Source organism: Phaethon lepturus, unplaced genomic scaffold (genome assembly GCF_000687285.1).
Source record: "Phaethon lepturus isolate BGI_N335 unplaced genomic scaffold, ASM68728v1 scaffold30270, whole genome shotgun sequence".
In the NCBI taxonomy this organism is placed as follows: Eukaryota; Metazoa; Chordata; class Aves; order Phaethontiformes; family Phaethontidae; genus Phaethon; species Phaethon lepturus.
Genome location: NW_010514619.1, coordinates 122,108 through 137,332, shown reverse-complemented (window position 1 = coordinate 137,332; position 15,225 = coordinate 122,108). Strand labels below are relative to the sequence as shown.

The 15,225-nt window shown below is 35.2% G+C and overlaps 1 protein-coding gene across 1 annotated transcript in view; it reads left to right on the top strand.

The window, feature by feature from the left end:
- Positions 1 to 15,225, top strand: part of GLT1D1 (glycosyltransferase 1 domain containing 1) — a gene marked incomplete at its 5' end in the record, with an annotated part of 47,898 nt that overhangs the window by 6,164 nt on the left and 26,509 nt on the right. Inside the window, 3 exons of the mRNA XM_010293520.1 lie at positions 2,563 to 2,614; positions 7,528 to 7,564; positions 8,734 to 8,790. Of these exons, the coding sequence (XP_010291822.1) occupies positions 2,563 to 2,614; positions 7,528 to 7,564; positions 8,734 to 8,790 (146 nt within the window). The remainder of the gene's footprint in view (positions 1 to 2,562; positions 2,615 to 7,527; positions 7,565 to 8,733; positions 8,791 to 15,225) is intronic.

Below are 15,225 nucleotides of genomic sequence, written 5' to 3'. Positions count from 1 at the left end.
AATATTATTTGTTAGAAATATAGCTAATATAGCATATGCAAAAGCTATGCTTTACTGAATGTTTTTTTTTAATTGTAGTTAAGTTAGAAACTTGAAGTATAGTTGAGTAGCTTGGATTTCCTGTGATGTTTCAAAATACATTACTGCATCCTTATGCAGTTTGTAATATTTTCTCTGCTACAGGAAAAGTAACTCAGTTTTCTAGAAGTTATTCTGAATGGATCTCTTATCCAATATTATCACTAGTATTATTCATTGCGTAGCTATTAAAAGAAACATTGATTTTTTTTTTTTTTTCTTTATTGATTGCGGGGTTCTAAGCAGAAAGTATCATGAATGGTAGATTGCTTGTCCAGTACAATATACCACCGCATTCCATAAAACAAAGTATTGAACTCTGTCTAGCTTTATAATGAGTGTTTCATTTTTAATCAAATTCTTCTAAACGGTGGTTGTACTTCTCTAGGGTATTTTTTCCTATTGAACAGTATTGTGTAGACCTAGGAGCAACAGTTTTTCCTGCTTGTTAATGTGATGTATTGAAAGTATAATTGCAAAAACTGGAAAGGGAGCATGTGCAACTTAACAAAAGCATTTGCAAAGGCTTTAATAACCTTTAAAGCTGTCAAGTTGTATATGTGAAATTGATTGTAGTACCATAAAACAGATACTAGAAAAAAAATGTATGGGAGTAAGGTTTGTTTCAACAAACAAAAGTAGGAGTCACAATTCAGCATTTATGTGACTTCTAATGAATGACTGTGTTTTCATATCCTCAATTTATAACATAATGTCTCAAATGGAAAAGCACTGTTCTGGCTGGACTTAGCAATGTGCTTCATCTCTAATCCTTGAGATGTCATGGTGTTGGCTCAGGACAGAAACATTACATTAATTCTATGAAAAATGAACACAGAATCATAAGTATAATATGTGATAACCTCTGTTTTATATTAAATATCTATAAAGAATTAAAAAAATTACTTTTGCTGGGCAGACACATTGTGTCTCATATGAAAGAGGTGTTCAAACATTTCTATTCCACAGGACTGATAGTCTTCAGAAATGGTTCCATTTGTGGTTCCAGTTAACACTAAAGTTCCATTTAAGAACAGTCAAAGCACGTGTTTATATTTCATCACAACTTAAAAGCCACATTAAAGCCCAGCATGTTCTTAAGGTCTCTTCTGAACAAGGATTCTTTATTAACTCTGACTCCATAAAAATATCTCATATGACTTCTTGCTATTACACCAAGCTCCTGGTAAGAATAACTCATTTATCTAGAAAGTTTAGAAATCATGTTTCTGTATCTGAAGTCTGTTTGTAATGAGACACCAAAAAACCTGTTCATATCAGTGCTGCTTTTAAATGGTCTCTGATGTAACTCTTGTGTTACGTGAAATGGTAGTGTACTACATGCATTTCTCAAACGCACATAAGTACAAGTCCAGATGAGCCATTATAAACAGCCATAAGAAAAAAAAGTGAAAGTAAGCTTGGGGATAAGAATTCTCTTCTCCTTCCCAGATGAAAACCCTAGCCATTAAGTTATTCAAGTACACCTTTGTTTGTGTGTTCTTACTTTGGCGTTACGCTTTATATACATTACAGAGGAGGTGTATGTATATACAGATGGTGTTCATATACTATTGTACAGTTAATTCATTTAAACATCCTTCTCATAACAAAGAAAAGTCTTAACCAGAGAACAGTCAAAATTATTATGTCTGGCTAGTGTAATGGTCTCTTTGCCTGAAACAATGGTAAATCTCATTTCTGAGCACCCAGTTCTTTCCTATTTATTATAAAGGAATATCAGGTGTCTAACGTGGCACTGCAAATTTCATCTCCAATGTAAATGCCTAACATTCAGAGCTACAGAGCTGAGTGTCCCAAGTCTGTAAGACTCCAGAGTTGAAGCCCAGTCACCGATTGTCTTTCTTCTCTTTTAGTTTATTTAATGCTGATATTGAGGAATAACATTTTGGTCTCTCAGATGTTTGTTACTCATTGTCAGCTTTGACTACTTAGAAATAAGGAGAGAACATTGGGGAAAGATTTAAAAAAAAATGCACCTACTTATGTGAATTAAACTCAGTTGCAAGGAGTTACAAACAGTGGGACTGGGTATTGTCTAACAACAATAGTATGAAACTAACTGGACTTAAGATCCCTTCTTACCTAGCTTTCTGGTTCTGAAGAGGGCTATTGCAACTTGCAATGAGGTAGAAACAGGTAATGCTAATTCACTACTGCAGCTGTATATATTAACCTAGGCAAACTGGGGGGTCTTCCCATTATTTGTGTTTTCTCTTACTTTAAGTAATCCTCACTTTAACTCCTCAAGAGCTCTAAGTTGTAAAGTCTGAAGAGATACCACTTGTTTTACCAGTATTTTCTGATGAAACAAATAGAAAGCCTGCTTTGTCTTTTCATCTATTATGATTTTTATAAGCCTCTGCTCTTTGTTCTTATGAAGATTTTTCCTCTGAAGTACTTCTGTTTTTATGCTAAACACTTTAAGCAGATGATCCCAACTATTTTTGTCCTTTTAACTAGGTTTGCAGTGGCTTTCACAATGAAAATGAAGGAACTGGCAGCAGCAGAGTGGGTACGTTTACATGATGGTGGTGATGCTTATAGTATTAGCAAATATGCATTCTCCTAAAATGTTTTCTAAATAATGCTAGAGAATTGTAATAATCTTCATATTCTCTATTCCTGTTTTTCCTTTCAGATAAAGCATTTCATATTTACGTACTTCAACAGGTCAGATCTGGCATTTAAAAGCTGTTTAGTATTTGCAAAGAGTATATAGCAATTTAGGAAGTGCTTCTCTAACATTTAAAACTTATCATTGCTGCTGTTATTGAGTCTCTCCTGATGCTATATGCATACATTGTTTCTTTTTGCATCATTTAATAAACTTTATGTTGCCAAAATTCCATTAAACAGCTTTACTTAAAATAATGAATTTGGAAGAAAAAATTGAAAATAATTGTTTTGTCAACACTGGAAACAGTGTGAACTTCTTAAGGTGAACTGCAGAGCTAAAATTGAAGTTATGCTAAGCCCAGCAATATGTGTTATACAGCCTTGTTGACCAGGCCTCGAGGGATATGTAGCATGTAAATAGCACTTCCTTAAAACTCATCTTTCCATCTGAAAACAAACTGAAACACACTGTGCTGAATGATTTATGGAAAAATGCTGAATAAAATTATTTTCATCGAACAGTATAGTGGTTAAATACCTTTGGCAATGTATTTTAAGGAGATCATTTAGCCAGCAAAGAACTGGCAGTAATAATGGTTGGTTCTTTCTCTTCACTTAGTAGGCACCATTGCATCCAATGTATTGCAGGTCTACTTCAGACATTCAGTGCAATTATTTTTTAGTATCTGATGCTCCTGTTTGAAAATAGACTGAGTCAACATTTTCACCCTTTTGTGGTTGAGTTGATGGCAGACTGCCAGTGGAGAAAATTCAGACAAATCCTTGAAATAGATGGTCTTCAATCCTGGTTTCTGAAGAGTGGAATAAGACAATAAAGAGCTGCCAGTCGTTTTCAGTACAAGGAGTACTTTTGGATAGTGTCAGGCTGCACTGGTAACTTGTGAAAAACTCCACACCAGGCAGCAGGGCTTGCTGATCCAGCTTGATGGCCCAGCTGATTTTCTGTGCAAGGTTAGCTTTCCAACTAACTCGTTGGCTAAAGTCTTGTACTGGATTACAGAGAGCTGCATTGAGCACTAGATCAAGTGAAGGGTAAGCAGTAACTATTTGGCTGACAGGAAGGGCCAACCGGGCAGCATTTATCCCAATACTGGGATAAAAAGACCAAGGCAGGACCACCCTCTTCCAGCTGCAGTGAGCTGTTAGCTCCACTCACCTCATCTTGTGAATCAGCTGAAGTTGAACAATAAATGCAAGAAGTAGAAGCTAACTGCTTGGTATCTCTTAAGTTCTAATTTGCATCATAATATGATCATTAATAAACTCTTGCCTGAAAAAATTACTTAGAGGTGGAGCTTGCACAAAAGAACAATTTCCTATTCAGTACTTTGTTTCAGCATTGATTTTCTTAATCTGTTTGCATTAAAGAGATACATGAGCAGACATGGGAGCTGGTATTTACATTGCAAATATAACTTGGTTTTAATAGTTACTATGATGAACTTCATGACAGGTAAACGTGAAAGGGCACGCAGCTTCTGTCATAGATCTAATGCAAGAAAAAGACAAAAATAACAGAGTATAAGGTGGAGAAACAAATTTGACCTTGAAATCGTTTTGAAATCAGTACCTCAAATGTTTTTAATTGATTTTGATTTGATTGATTTTTACCTAAACACCTTTGTGCTCTGGGCCTATGAGACTCACTCTGTTTTGGAGAAGGTCTGTGGCAGACAGGGAATTGAAAGCAAGTCTGTCAAGTCCTGAACTGAAATACCACTTGCTGACCTGTGTCTTAAATGGTGGGGTTCTGAGTTCTTTTTCTAGCTGTATCTTCATATAAAGGGGGAAAGCAGATGCCACACATTTGTTTTCAAACGGTGAAGAATACGAATACATCTTTCCATACCTAGGACATGGAATATTAACACTTTTTACATATTAACTCACACTAATGTGAACTGCGTTATTTCTCTAATGTGTGCTTTATTAGTTAGATGGTCAATTAAGAATTGAAATTATGAACATGTAAACAATTGTACTGTGCTCAAGGGCTGTATGTTCCAACAAATTCTGTTCTATTGCATTGGATAAATTATAGTTAATTATGAAGTACATAATATGGCATTTCTAATAATCTGTATTCCAAGTGAGTTTGAAATACTGTAAAAAATCTTGTGCTTATGGTCAGTGTTTTATTTCAGTAGTGTAAAACTGGTGCATAAGAATTACCTAAGCTGGTTTTATTAGCGTTTAATTTCATTTTTCCGTTCTCCTCAAGACCATTTAAAATAAAGTACGTAACAGAAAATTGATCTATAAAGTATGAATACATCTGTATGCCGTTACACAGTATTCCTGCTATTTTCTTCTTGATGATCAAAGCCCTGGCAGAGTTATATTTACTCACCATAAGCCATTAAAAGTCCAGCAGAGCATGAAACCAGATGCTTAAGTGTTTTTTTTTTTAAACTTAGTGGTTTTAGGGAGCTAAAAGCCTATCTTTACCCACCAGAGTTTGAGGCAGAACTGTGCAGTATGTGAGCTCTGGAGGTGAGGCTGGCTTAAACTTCCCTCTGCCCCATCTGCTTTTTTCCACCTTCTTTTTTTTTTTTGCATCTATGTCCCAGTGCTGAATTTCAACTATCCCAGTTGTCCTGCAATTTTGAATTCTGAAGTTGGCCTCCAGCTTGCAATACCATCTTGCATTGTTTGCAAGGCTTTTTTGTAGGATTGGGAGATCTCATATAATATAAAATGCTACTTATTCATAAGTAAGAGAAGGACCAAGAAATGTTAAGTAATAAAATAATAAACCATTTTTTTCTTATTTCTAAATGCTTGGAACACAGAAGTTCATACAGCTTTTGAACGATAAAGTCCATAGAATATCTTTAGTCTTCCACTGTAGTGTAAACTGTGTTATTTTTCCCCCACTTCATTTATGTGTGGATTTGCTGCTTGTTCATGTAGTTTTTGAGACTTAGTTAATTCACTCGGATTCTCAGAAACCACCTCCTTCCCACCTGTGAACTGCTTGTTGATGACTATTCACTTTTTTATGACTTCTTTTCTGTCCGTTTCTTTTTCCAGATAATTTTTAATAAGTAAAATAGACTGTTATGACTGGGCAGTGGACTGGGGGGCAGTCACATAGGAGTGAGGGGAAAACCAAAGTATTTGCAAGTAAAAAAAAAAAAAAAAAAAAAAAAAAAAAAAAAAGGCTTTCTTGGCTTCTTATTTCCTGAGCTGACTGGTTCAGGAATTGGTTGCTTAACAGTTTGTTTCTGCATTAATTCTTGTTCTCCTAATACAAGTTCTCTTCCTGCCTTGAAGTCATTATCCTGCAGCTGTGATTTCACAATCTGCTAAGGATGGGGTGGGAGAGGAGAAGGGAAGATTAATGTGCAGCTTGACACCATGCACTGGTGTACGTGGTACTCTGCCTTGGTTAACTCTGGCTACATTATTCCAACAACTTTCCACGTTAAGAGGCAAGTCTGCATAGAAATGTTTAGCTTGAAGGGGTCAGCAGTGTATCGACAGTGTATCCCACCATTCAAAGCAGAATGGTTGGAGCGGCAATTAGTAGTCCTTTTTCCATCTGTGCTTTAGAAAGAGCCATAGCAGGCAAATAGTCAGTGAATTGGAGAGTCGCAGGCTGCTCGGACTGTGCCTCTACATAATTAAATTGGCACCGGAAAAGGAGGCAAGATCTAGTCTCAATATAGCAAGGACTGGTGCTCTAAAGAAGGTTGGTTGTTTCTGGATGCTGTGATGCTAAATTAAGCAGTTGTACTAGTGGAGCTTCTTGAAAGAATATAATTTCAAACTGAAACATACATGGTTATGTTGAGCAAATCTACTCAATTGAGTAATACCTTCCTTTGCTTACTCCTTTACAGGCATTGCAACAAGTGCTTTTAGAGCAACTAGGAATTGTCTAAACACACAAAGCTTTGCACAAATACTTTGAGCTCAAGAAACTCTGCTTGTTTGCTGCAGAGTGGTGATGTTGGTTTTTTGGATGTGGGTTTTTTTTTTTTTCAGTGTGGAAAGGTCCTAAGAATATTTCAATGTTTTCATGGAAAAAAAAAAAGTATTCTGCAAATTAATAGTTGGAGTTATAGAAGAATATTGAAAGAAGATCTTGCTTGTTTAATCACCAAAATTAAATAGCTAGCATAGTAGCACTTCAGGAGTAACTTTGGAAGTGTAGTAATTACCTCTTTTACTATAGCTATTTTAAAATAATTTCTTATGTGATTTTTATTTGGGAATATTCTGCAATAAGTACTACTGACCAGTTTTCCTGTGTAGACAAGTCTACATATATTTCACAACAATTTTTGAAAAGGTTAGAGGTAAATGGGGTTTGTTTCATGCCTGATGTGTTTAAAAATTCCATTATGGATAAATGTAGACTGTGATTTTGAAAACAGCTATAATTTTTCTTTCAAGACTAACATTTTTTGGGAACTAGGGCTGTTCTGTAGTTGCAAATCTTTCTATTCTAGGGAAATATTTTAATTTTCTATACAATAAACAGGTAAATGATTATGAGAAAGGATACAGAGATAAACTAAAATACCTGTTTGTACTAACTTGGTAATTGTGTTAATTGCAAAATTGATTTATTGATACTGTTCACAGTAAATGTAATTTACATTGCTGACTGGCTTTTGGTTTACTTAAATGTATCTTTTTAATAGTCTGTTTTGATTTTTAATAATCAAAAGAAAATCATGCTGGTGTGCATTTTGTTATAGTAGTTGAGTTTTTTTGAAGATTGAACAGATCTTTTATGGTGAACTATGAAAGTTACTTTTCTTCTCCTTCTCTTTAAAGCCAGATGCTAGGAAGAAAATATATGTCCAAACTCAAGGTGAGAGTTTTGAAATATTGACTAAGGCATTCAATTTGACTCATGTGTTTAGTACCTGTGCGTTTAAGTATCTACCCTATTTGTCCCGGAAATATTTTGCTGGAATGGGTATGGAGTTCGAAGTCCTGGCTCCAACTGAAGTTTAGCTTTTTGCCATTGACATTAATGGAGGCAGTATTTCAGTCTCTTAGCCTAAATTTTCAACTCATTTGGTGCTTTTAAAAAGTTTTCCAGGTGCCTTACAGTAGGACTCTGAACGATAAGGTAACACCGAGCTTTCTGCAAAGCATATGTAGGTTTTGGTGCTAATGATTATTCTCTGAAACTCCACATTCCTTTAAATGCTTTCAGTTGAGTTCCCAATGTAGTAACACCCAACAAGTACCTAATCCAAGGCATATTACTTACATGAGTAGTCTAGGAAACACTCAACTCCACATTTTAGATGTGATTACTTAAGCTACAGGTCATGATTTTATTTATCTAAAAATAACTGTCTACAGATTCCAAAACTCACTCCATTTTGTATATTTCACTGTCAAAGAAAATAAAATTATTTTCAAAACTGTTACCTTGAAATAACTCAGTTGGTCTGTTAGCCCATATTTAGTCTATATTTAAGCCCCTTGCGAGGTAATAGTTAACTAAGAAGTTAAATAAATTAATGAAATTGTTTCATTAGTAAAATAATTAATCTTTAACAAAAGGCAAAACAAATACATTAATATTCAGTTTAGTTTAATATTTAATTTTGATATAAATTTAATTTTCTTTCTTTGCCTTACGTTATGGATTTGAGTCTCAGCTCACTTGTATTTGTTTTGGAATAATATGCTCCCTCAGATAATATTGTCCTGTATGTAGATTTTAAAAGGCCAAACTTAGCTTGATAATCAAGTGAGATTAATTCCCTGGGTTTCTAAAGAAGTTCATACACTGTGTGATTGAAATTCAGTTGAAAATTTTGCACGATCTGATGACTATGGAAGGATTGTGCAGACAACCTGACATTGTTGGGATGAGAAAAGATTGAGATGGGAACAGCTGTGTATGGAATTCAGTGTGCTTGACAGAAATACTGTTTTCTTAGGGCAAGACTTCAGGAACCATAGTTCAGCCATCCAGGGACCAATCAAACGTGTTGTGTTTCTCTCTTTTTTTCAATACAGGAATTAAGACTACACCCAGTGAAACATTTGACTGGTATAGATTTCTACAAAGTGCAGGTAAAACTCACTTTTTTCCTGTATTCAGTATATTTATTCTTAATAGATGTCAATGATGAAAAAAGAATGTGAAGGTTAACTGATTATGTAATAAAATGATGTAATGATACGTAAAATGAAAAACTCCTAATGTTGCATTCAGGCAGAATATCGATCAGATTAGTCTGATTAGTAAACTACCCAGACTGCCTCCAGATTTCTGGTCTGTCCAAGGCTGAATTGCACCAAAAGACAAAATGGTCATGACATATGGATTGATGTCCCTTAGAAAGTTAAGTTAGACCAAAGCACCAATACCTGAGCATGCTGTGCTTTACAGCTGTGTGATAAAAACTTTTGCAGAAGAGCAGGTGAGATGAAGTGGTGAAAAAGGGAAATATGTGTTGATGTTTTAGTATTTAGTCTTGATCTAGAGCCTGCCTCTGTTTTCACCAAAGTAATGGCATCTAAGGCAGGTGACCTAATTTAAAGTCACCTGATCTTGGCAATGCTTTAATTGCTCCAGCTGCCTTTCTCCAAAAGAAAAATTTGTAGGCATTTTACTGTGGTAAAAATATTTCAATATTATATTCATCAATCTGATCTCTGATAGTACAGCTGTTCCCTCTGTTATAAGTGAATCCTCGCTAGCCAATTGCTTTATCACATCGGTAAATGTGTGCCATTATTCAAAACCAGTGTCGAATTTTAAATTGAGCATTGTGAGGCTATTTTGTTCTCAGTAAATCACGGCACACAAGCACAGTGCCACTAAGATTAATAATTTTTTGAAGTGAAATGATTTGTCACTTTCTAGCACAGCCTTAGTGTTTGATTGGATCTCATGTCCAACCATTTTATGATTAAAAGAGCAGTCAACAGATTGAGGAGGGGGAAGCTCCCCCTGAAGTGCTTTTCATCTAATATATTAGAGACAGTTTTTTGCCTAATGTGTACTAATGCAAAAGTGCAAAATAATTCATAATGTACACGAAAAGCAAACTAAAATGTGACTCTAACATCTGTGCTTGTTAAATAATAACTTGAAAACAGGCATCAGATTATTCAGTATTGTTTTTTGACTGTTTCATCTCATTTATCTTATCAGCCTTGTCTCTGTGTTCATCTCTGGTGGCAGTCTACATTTTCCACTTCTAATATTGCATATGGAGGCAGGTTTTTTGGCTGTACTTTTGCACTTACCACAGACTAATTAGGAATTCCCACTGAATTGCTTTTCTGGGGATTTGCAGTTTCAAAGTGTTTAAAATTCTACTAAACTTGGAGCAGTCAGTAGAAACCTATCAAAAACAGAAGGCAGTTTTACTCAGAAGAATATGATTTTGATGGTGTAGGCTTGCGCAATGAAGTACACTTGAAAAGATCCCTAGCTTTTACGCAGATAAAGCTATCCAATCTTGTTCACCTCATGGCATTTATCATCATCTTTTTAATAGAGACTTTTTTCATGAAGTTCTATTCCATATCTAAGGCCATTTAATGATTTTTGTGGAAAATATTTCTCCAGGTAACTCTTGCCTGTATCTTTAGCAGTATCGTTGAACATTTGTCAAATTCAGGATTCCCAGGACTGAATGTAAAGAAACAGCACATGCTGTACAATGCAAATTATAATACATCTGAGCCATTGGTGTTAAACATCCTTGGTGATCAGGCCAAGTTATTCTTCAAAGTGAAGTTATTCTTCAAAATGAAACAGGCTCTTCAGACTATTTCAAGACTTTTTTTCATAGAACAGACTTCGTATGAACATTCTTTGTACTGATTTTTTTCAGTCATAGAAAAGCCTTAGCATTTGACTTATGTTAAATATAACACCAGTACCTAAATGGTCTCTTTAAATAGGGGTAGTGGCTTAAAAAAGAATTTAATGGTAGATTTAAGTGAGTGGCAGAATGCGTCAAATACATTTTACTGTGGGAGACTCCCCTCCACTCCCAGCCCCCAGATGTGAATGATGCTAAACCAAAAGCTAAGGAATCCCAGTTTTTGTACATTTCATTTGATAGCTTAGGTCGCTAACATAAATAACTATTGCCTAATACAAACTGAAGCACTGCTGTGAAAGCTTTTTTGTTGTTATGGTGCATGCAATACAAACTCAGTACAAAAATCATGGAATTAGTATTTTTTTCGTAGTCTCAGCAGCAGACGAGTTGCAGAGGTGGTGTTTGTGTAGTGTTAGTGTGCTAGCTCCTAGCTGTGGTATTTTCAGTGACTGGCTGTTAAAACATCTATTGACTAAATCTACCAAAAAAAAAAGAGCTTTTCAAGTTAATTTGCATTCTGGTTACAGTTAGTTTCACAGAGTTTGTCTTATGTGGATGAGAGACTGCAAGCAACAGTAGTCAAACCAAGAACCTGAACCAAGTGCAGATTTCAACAGAGAATTCAAGAAGACAGTGTGTTCAGTGTATTTAGTAACTCAGACTATTTAGGGAAGTATTATGGCCAGCAATACCTCCAGTATTACTGGAGGTCAGACCAGATGATCCAAATGTTTTTCTCTGACCTTATAATACAGGAATCCATATACAGCATAATCAATTTTGTTAGCAATTTTGGATGCTTATTTATAGACTTGAGAGAGACAATGGAAGTTCAGGTTTTTGCTGTAAATTGATTGACAGAAAATTACAAGACAGTCTAAGTAAACATGAAAACTGAGACTAACAACTTAGCTCAAGGATGGAACATAGCTATTTAAGATCACATACAGACTTGATGTCATCACAATGTGATGAAAGGCTCCTTTTGATTTCAGTGGAATGCAGCTGAAGCCTGTAAGATGTAAACCCTAATAAAGACTTAGACATGATGTGATTAGAAGATGTAGATAACTAACAAAGTCTATACCAATGAACTGAGGCAGCTCAGAAACCCAACAGATAAGACTAAAAACTGGTTTCCTGGAAGGTGATATAGAATCATAGGATCAGATGCTTACTGCACTATCAAATAAAACATGCAATATACTTTGTAGTTTGATTTTTCTACTCTCAGATAATTTCTGCTTCATAGCACAGCTATTTTCAGAGCTTGAAAAGTTTACGTAACCTGTCATGACACAGACAGGGTTTTACAGAGGCATTATATTTTCCTAAAGCTATGCTGGAAAAAGACCCATGTGAGAAAAATTAAATGGTAAAAGGTTGTGCAGATATATAGCTGACCATAGAAATAATGATATGATAGCACCAGTAAAATGTGTTCCCCAACAGATCTGAAAGCATAGAGCTTTTTTGTTGTCTGATCTGTTTAGAAATAATTAGAAATGGAGAAAAAGGATTCCTGGAGAATTTTGCAGTCTAATTTTTCTGGATTAGTAGACTTCCTCTGGAAGTTAACAGGCTCATTTAACTTCTGTTGTCTTCACAAACATATCAGCAACTCTAGCAATTATTCACTATTGAATATGAATAGCAGCATAAGCACTTTGGATATAGTTATTACCTCCACTTCCCCTTAAGTTCTAAAAACTTTAATAAATATTTGAGATCTGCAGGTGGTTAAGTATGTTGCTGAAATAAGACTTATTGGGCTAATAATTGTCAAAGTTCTGTGTCATCAGTGACTTCAATTAAAGAATCTTCAGTCAGTATAAACTAAGACAGCATATTGAAGCTGTATTGCAGTAGGACACTGCCATGTCAAACAAGCTGGAAAACTTGGCTGGTCTGAGCAGTGTGTTTTTAAAAGTTGACTTGAGAGAGACACAAAATCAAACTCTTGGTCTCAGGAGACTAAAAGAGCTAATGTACGGTATTTCTGCTGTGTGTAGGGAGATGAACATAAAGAATAAGTACAAATTGAAAGATTTAGAGTGTCAAAAATAGATGCCAGAGTTGGACAAATTCGTCGATGTTTCAAACTCAATAAAATAAAATAACCATCTTAGACTGAAATCTCAGCAATAAACCTATGGATTTTCTTTTCTAGATCAGTTAATACTTTCAGATGTGTAGGAGATGGATAGATGAACAATTTTCAGGAGGAATAAAAGACCTGCTGTAGTTTAAAATGAACAGAAAGGAAAATGAGAAAGCTTATTCATCCACATCCTCTTGTCATGGCTTAGATTTTGTTTCTGAACAAAAACAAAAATGATGACTAAGCCCAAATAATATGGACTTGGCATTGTTCTCTAAAGGTCCACAGAACACAACAGTGAACTTGAAATCAGGGGTTGGAAAAGTAATCTTAAAATCTTTAATCATCCTTGATCTAATGTTAATAAGAAATGTTTTGACTGCAAACTGTATTTATGTTACTGGGCAGTCTTTGTATCCTAAATTATAACCTATAAGTCCAATATTGAAATACTTGATAAAATGTACTTAACCTCTAGTACAAATTGGATTTTAAACTGTAAAGGAATGAACACATTTTAAGAACTTTGGCTTTGTGAGGTTGTTAGTTCAGGTCCAAAATAGTAACTTTGAATGAAAAATCATATTGTTCCTTTTTATATTTTTCTCCTTTCTAGAGATTTCAAAAACACCTTACAAAAGCACAGAAAAGACTTTTAAATAAGGAAAATATTTTTATTTTCTTTATTTGACCAAGTGGTGAGAAAATTGCTCACCTAAGATGTTCTCAAACTGCTGCTTTACCTGTCAGCAAGCTAATGCTTGATATTACTCATTCACTTAGAGGCCTGCAGCTTTTCAGTAAGATTAAAGATTTGCAGTAATATTTTTATTTTTACTGTACGTCTGATTACTACATTTTTTCCCTGATAGTACCTAGAGGGCTGGAGTTAAATGAATCTACTCTTTCAAAATCTGTTTAGATAACGCTTCTACTTACTGTTGCCTGTCTTAGAAAAACAACGTCCTTACTAATGCTTCAGAAATTATTTAGGCTTTTGTGTTAGCTGTTTGTGTTCGTGTTTTGCTATCCTAGCCTCTAAGTACAGATTTTTATAAAGGCCTAATTGTAGACTATCATAGTGTGTCATAATAGTAAAATAGCTGATGTGACAAACAGTTACAGAGTTTTAGATAAGGAACAAAATAGGAGCCAATGAAATGTTAAATAAGAAAGTGCTTATTTCCAGTGTTGCATTATGAAAATATTTTCCACTTTTAATATACTCCATCCTCTCATTCTGTCTTGCAACTGAAGACCTCAGAACAGTTTGCCAAAGGTTAAACCCAGTGCCATTGCTTCATGTGAAGCGATTATTACACCTGCTTGCAGATGAATGGGTAAGTCTAGATGGATAAGTCTAGCTTTGACAAACTTTCTCTAGGCCACACTATGACTCGGAGTCACAGCCAGCAGGAGAACATGAATCCTGAGTATTAATCACATTTCATCTATTAGCCAATATATTTTGTGCCAGGTTCCAATTCTATCAACAAGTACACTGGCACGGCAGTTGGATACCCTTTTGACCATGTGATTCCACTTTGAAATTTTAAGTGCCAATGCTACATTGCCGTGTTTCAATTTTGAGCAGCATAATATCACCTCTGCTCCATCATGGACAAGGAGTCTGTGGGAGTTCCATGTCAGTCTTAATCTTCCACTGTGTCTGTCTCATTTCAGATCACCTGCAGTTCATTTGATACCATCCTGGTGGTCCTGTGTGTCATATTGGGATAGCATACTGGCAAGCTGATGAGAGGAATGAGTTTTCATAATCCTATCAATCGCTGTTCTTGTTTTGACCTCTTACATCTTGCTAAACAGATGACCTGCTAAGCAGGCTCAAGACTAGCTGTGGCCAATGTGCAGCTGTTTTTCATAGATAAAGTCAATGTAACAAATCAGACTACAGCCATAGACAAATACTGACAATGCAAATTTAAAGGAGCATCTCTTACTGACGTTAAACAATTATTTTTGACACTGAAGGAGATGTTGATTACAGTGGCAAGACTTGACTTGCATTTAGTGTATAGTGATTCTGAAGAACAGCTGTAAAACATGTGCCATGCAGTCTTTTTTTTTTATTGCCAGTGGTTATGTACAAATCTTTCCATTTTGTATTTTCATTGCAAAGCAAACAGAAGGATGCATGAGCTAAGAGATAATGAAGCACAGTGTGGTGTTTCAAATCTTTGCTTTTGTAACACTAACAGAAATGGGGAGAAACAGACAAGCATTTTTTTGTTATTTGGGTGTTTGCACGTCATTCAAACAAGATAGTGATGTAGTGAAGGTATCAAAAGAGCAAATCAGTTGATTGTGCCATATTGATGTATTTCCATTTCAGAACTGAATTTGTAACACTAACAGAAATGGGGAGAAACAGGCAAGCAGTTTTTTGTTATTTGGGTGTTTGCACGTCATTCAAACAAGATAGTGATGTAGTGAAGGTATCAAAAGAGCAAATCAGTTGATTGTGCCATATTGATGTATTTCCATTTCAGAACTGAATCACAAGAGGCAGTGGCATATTATTAAATATTAAGTAGCCTATTAGGG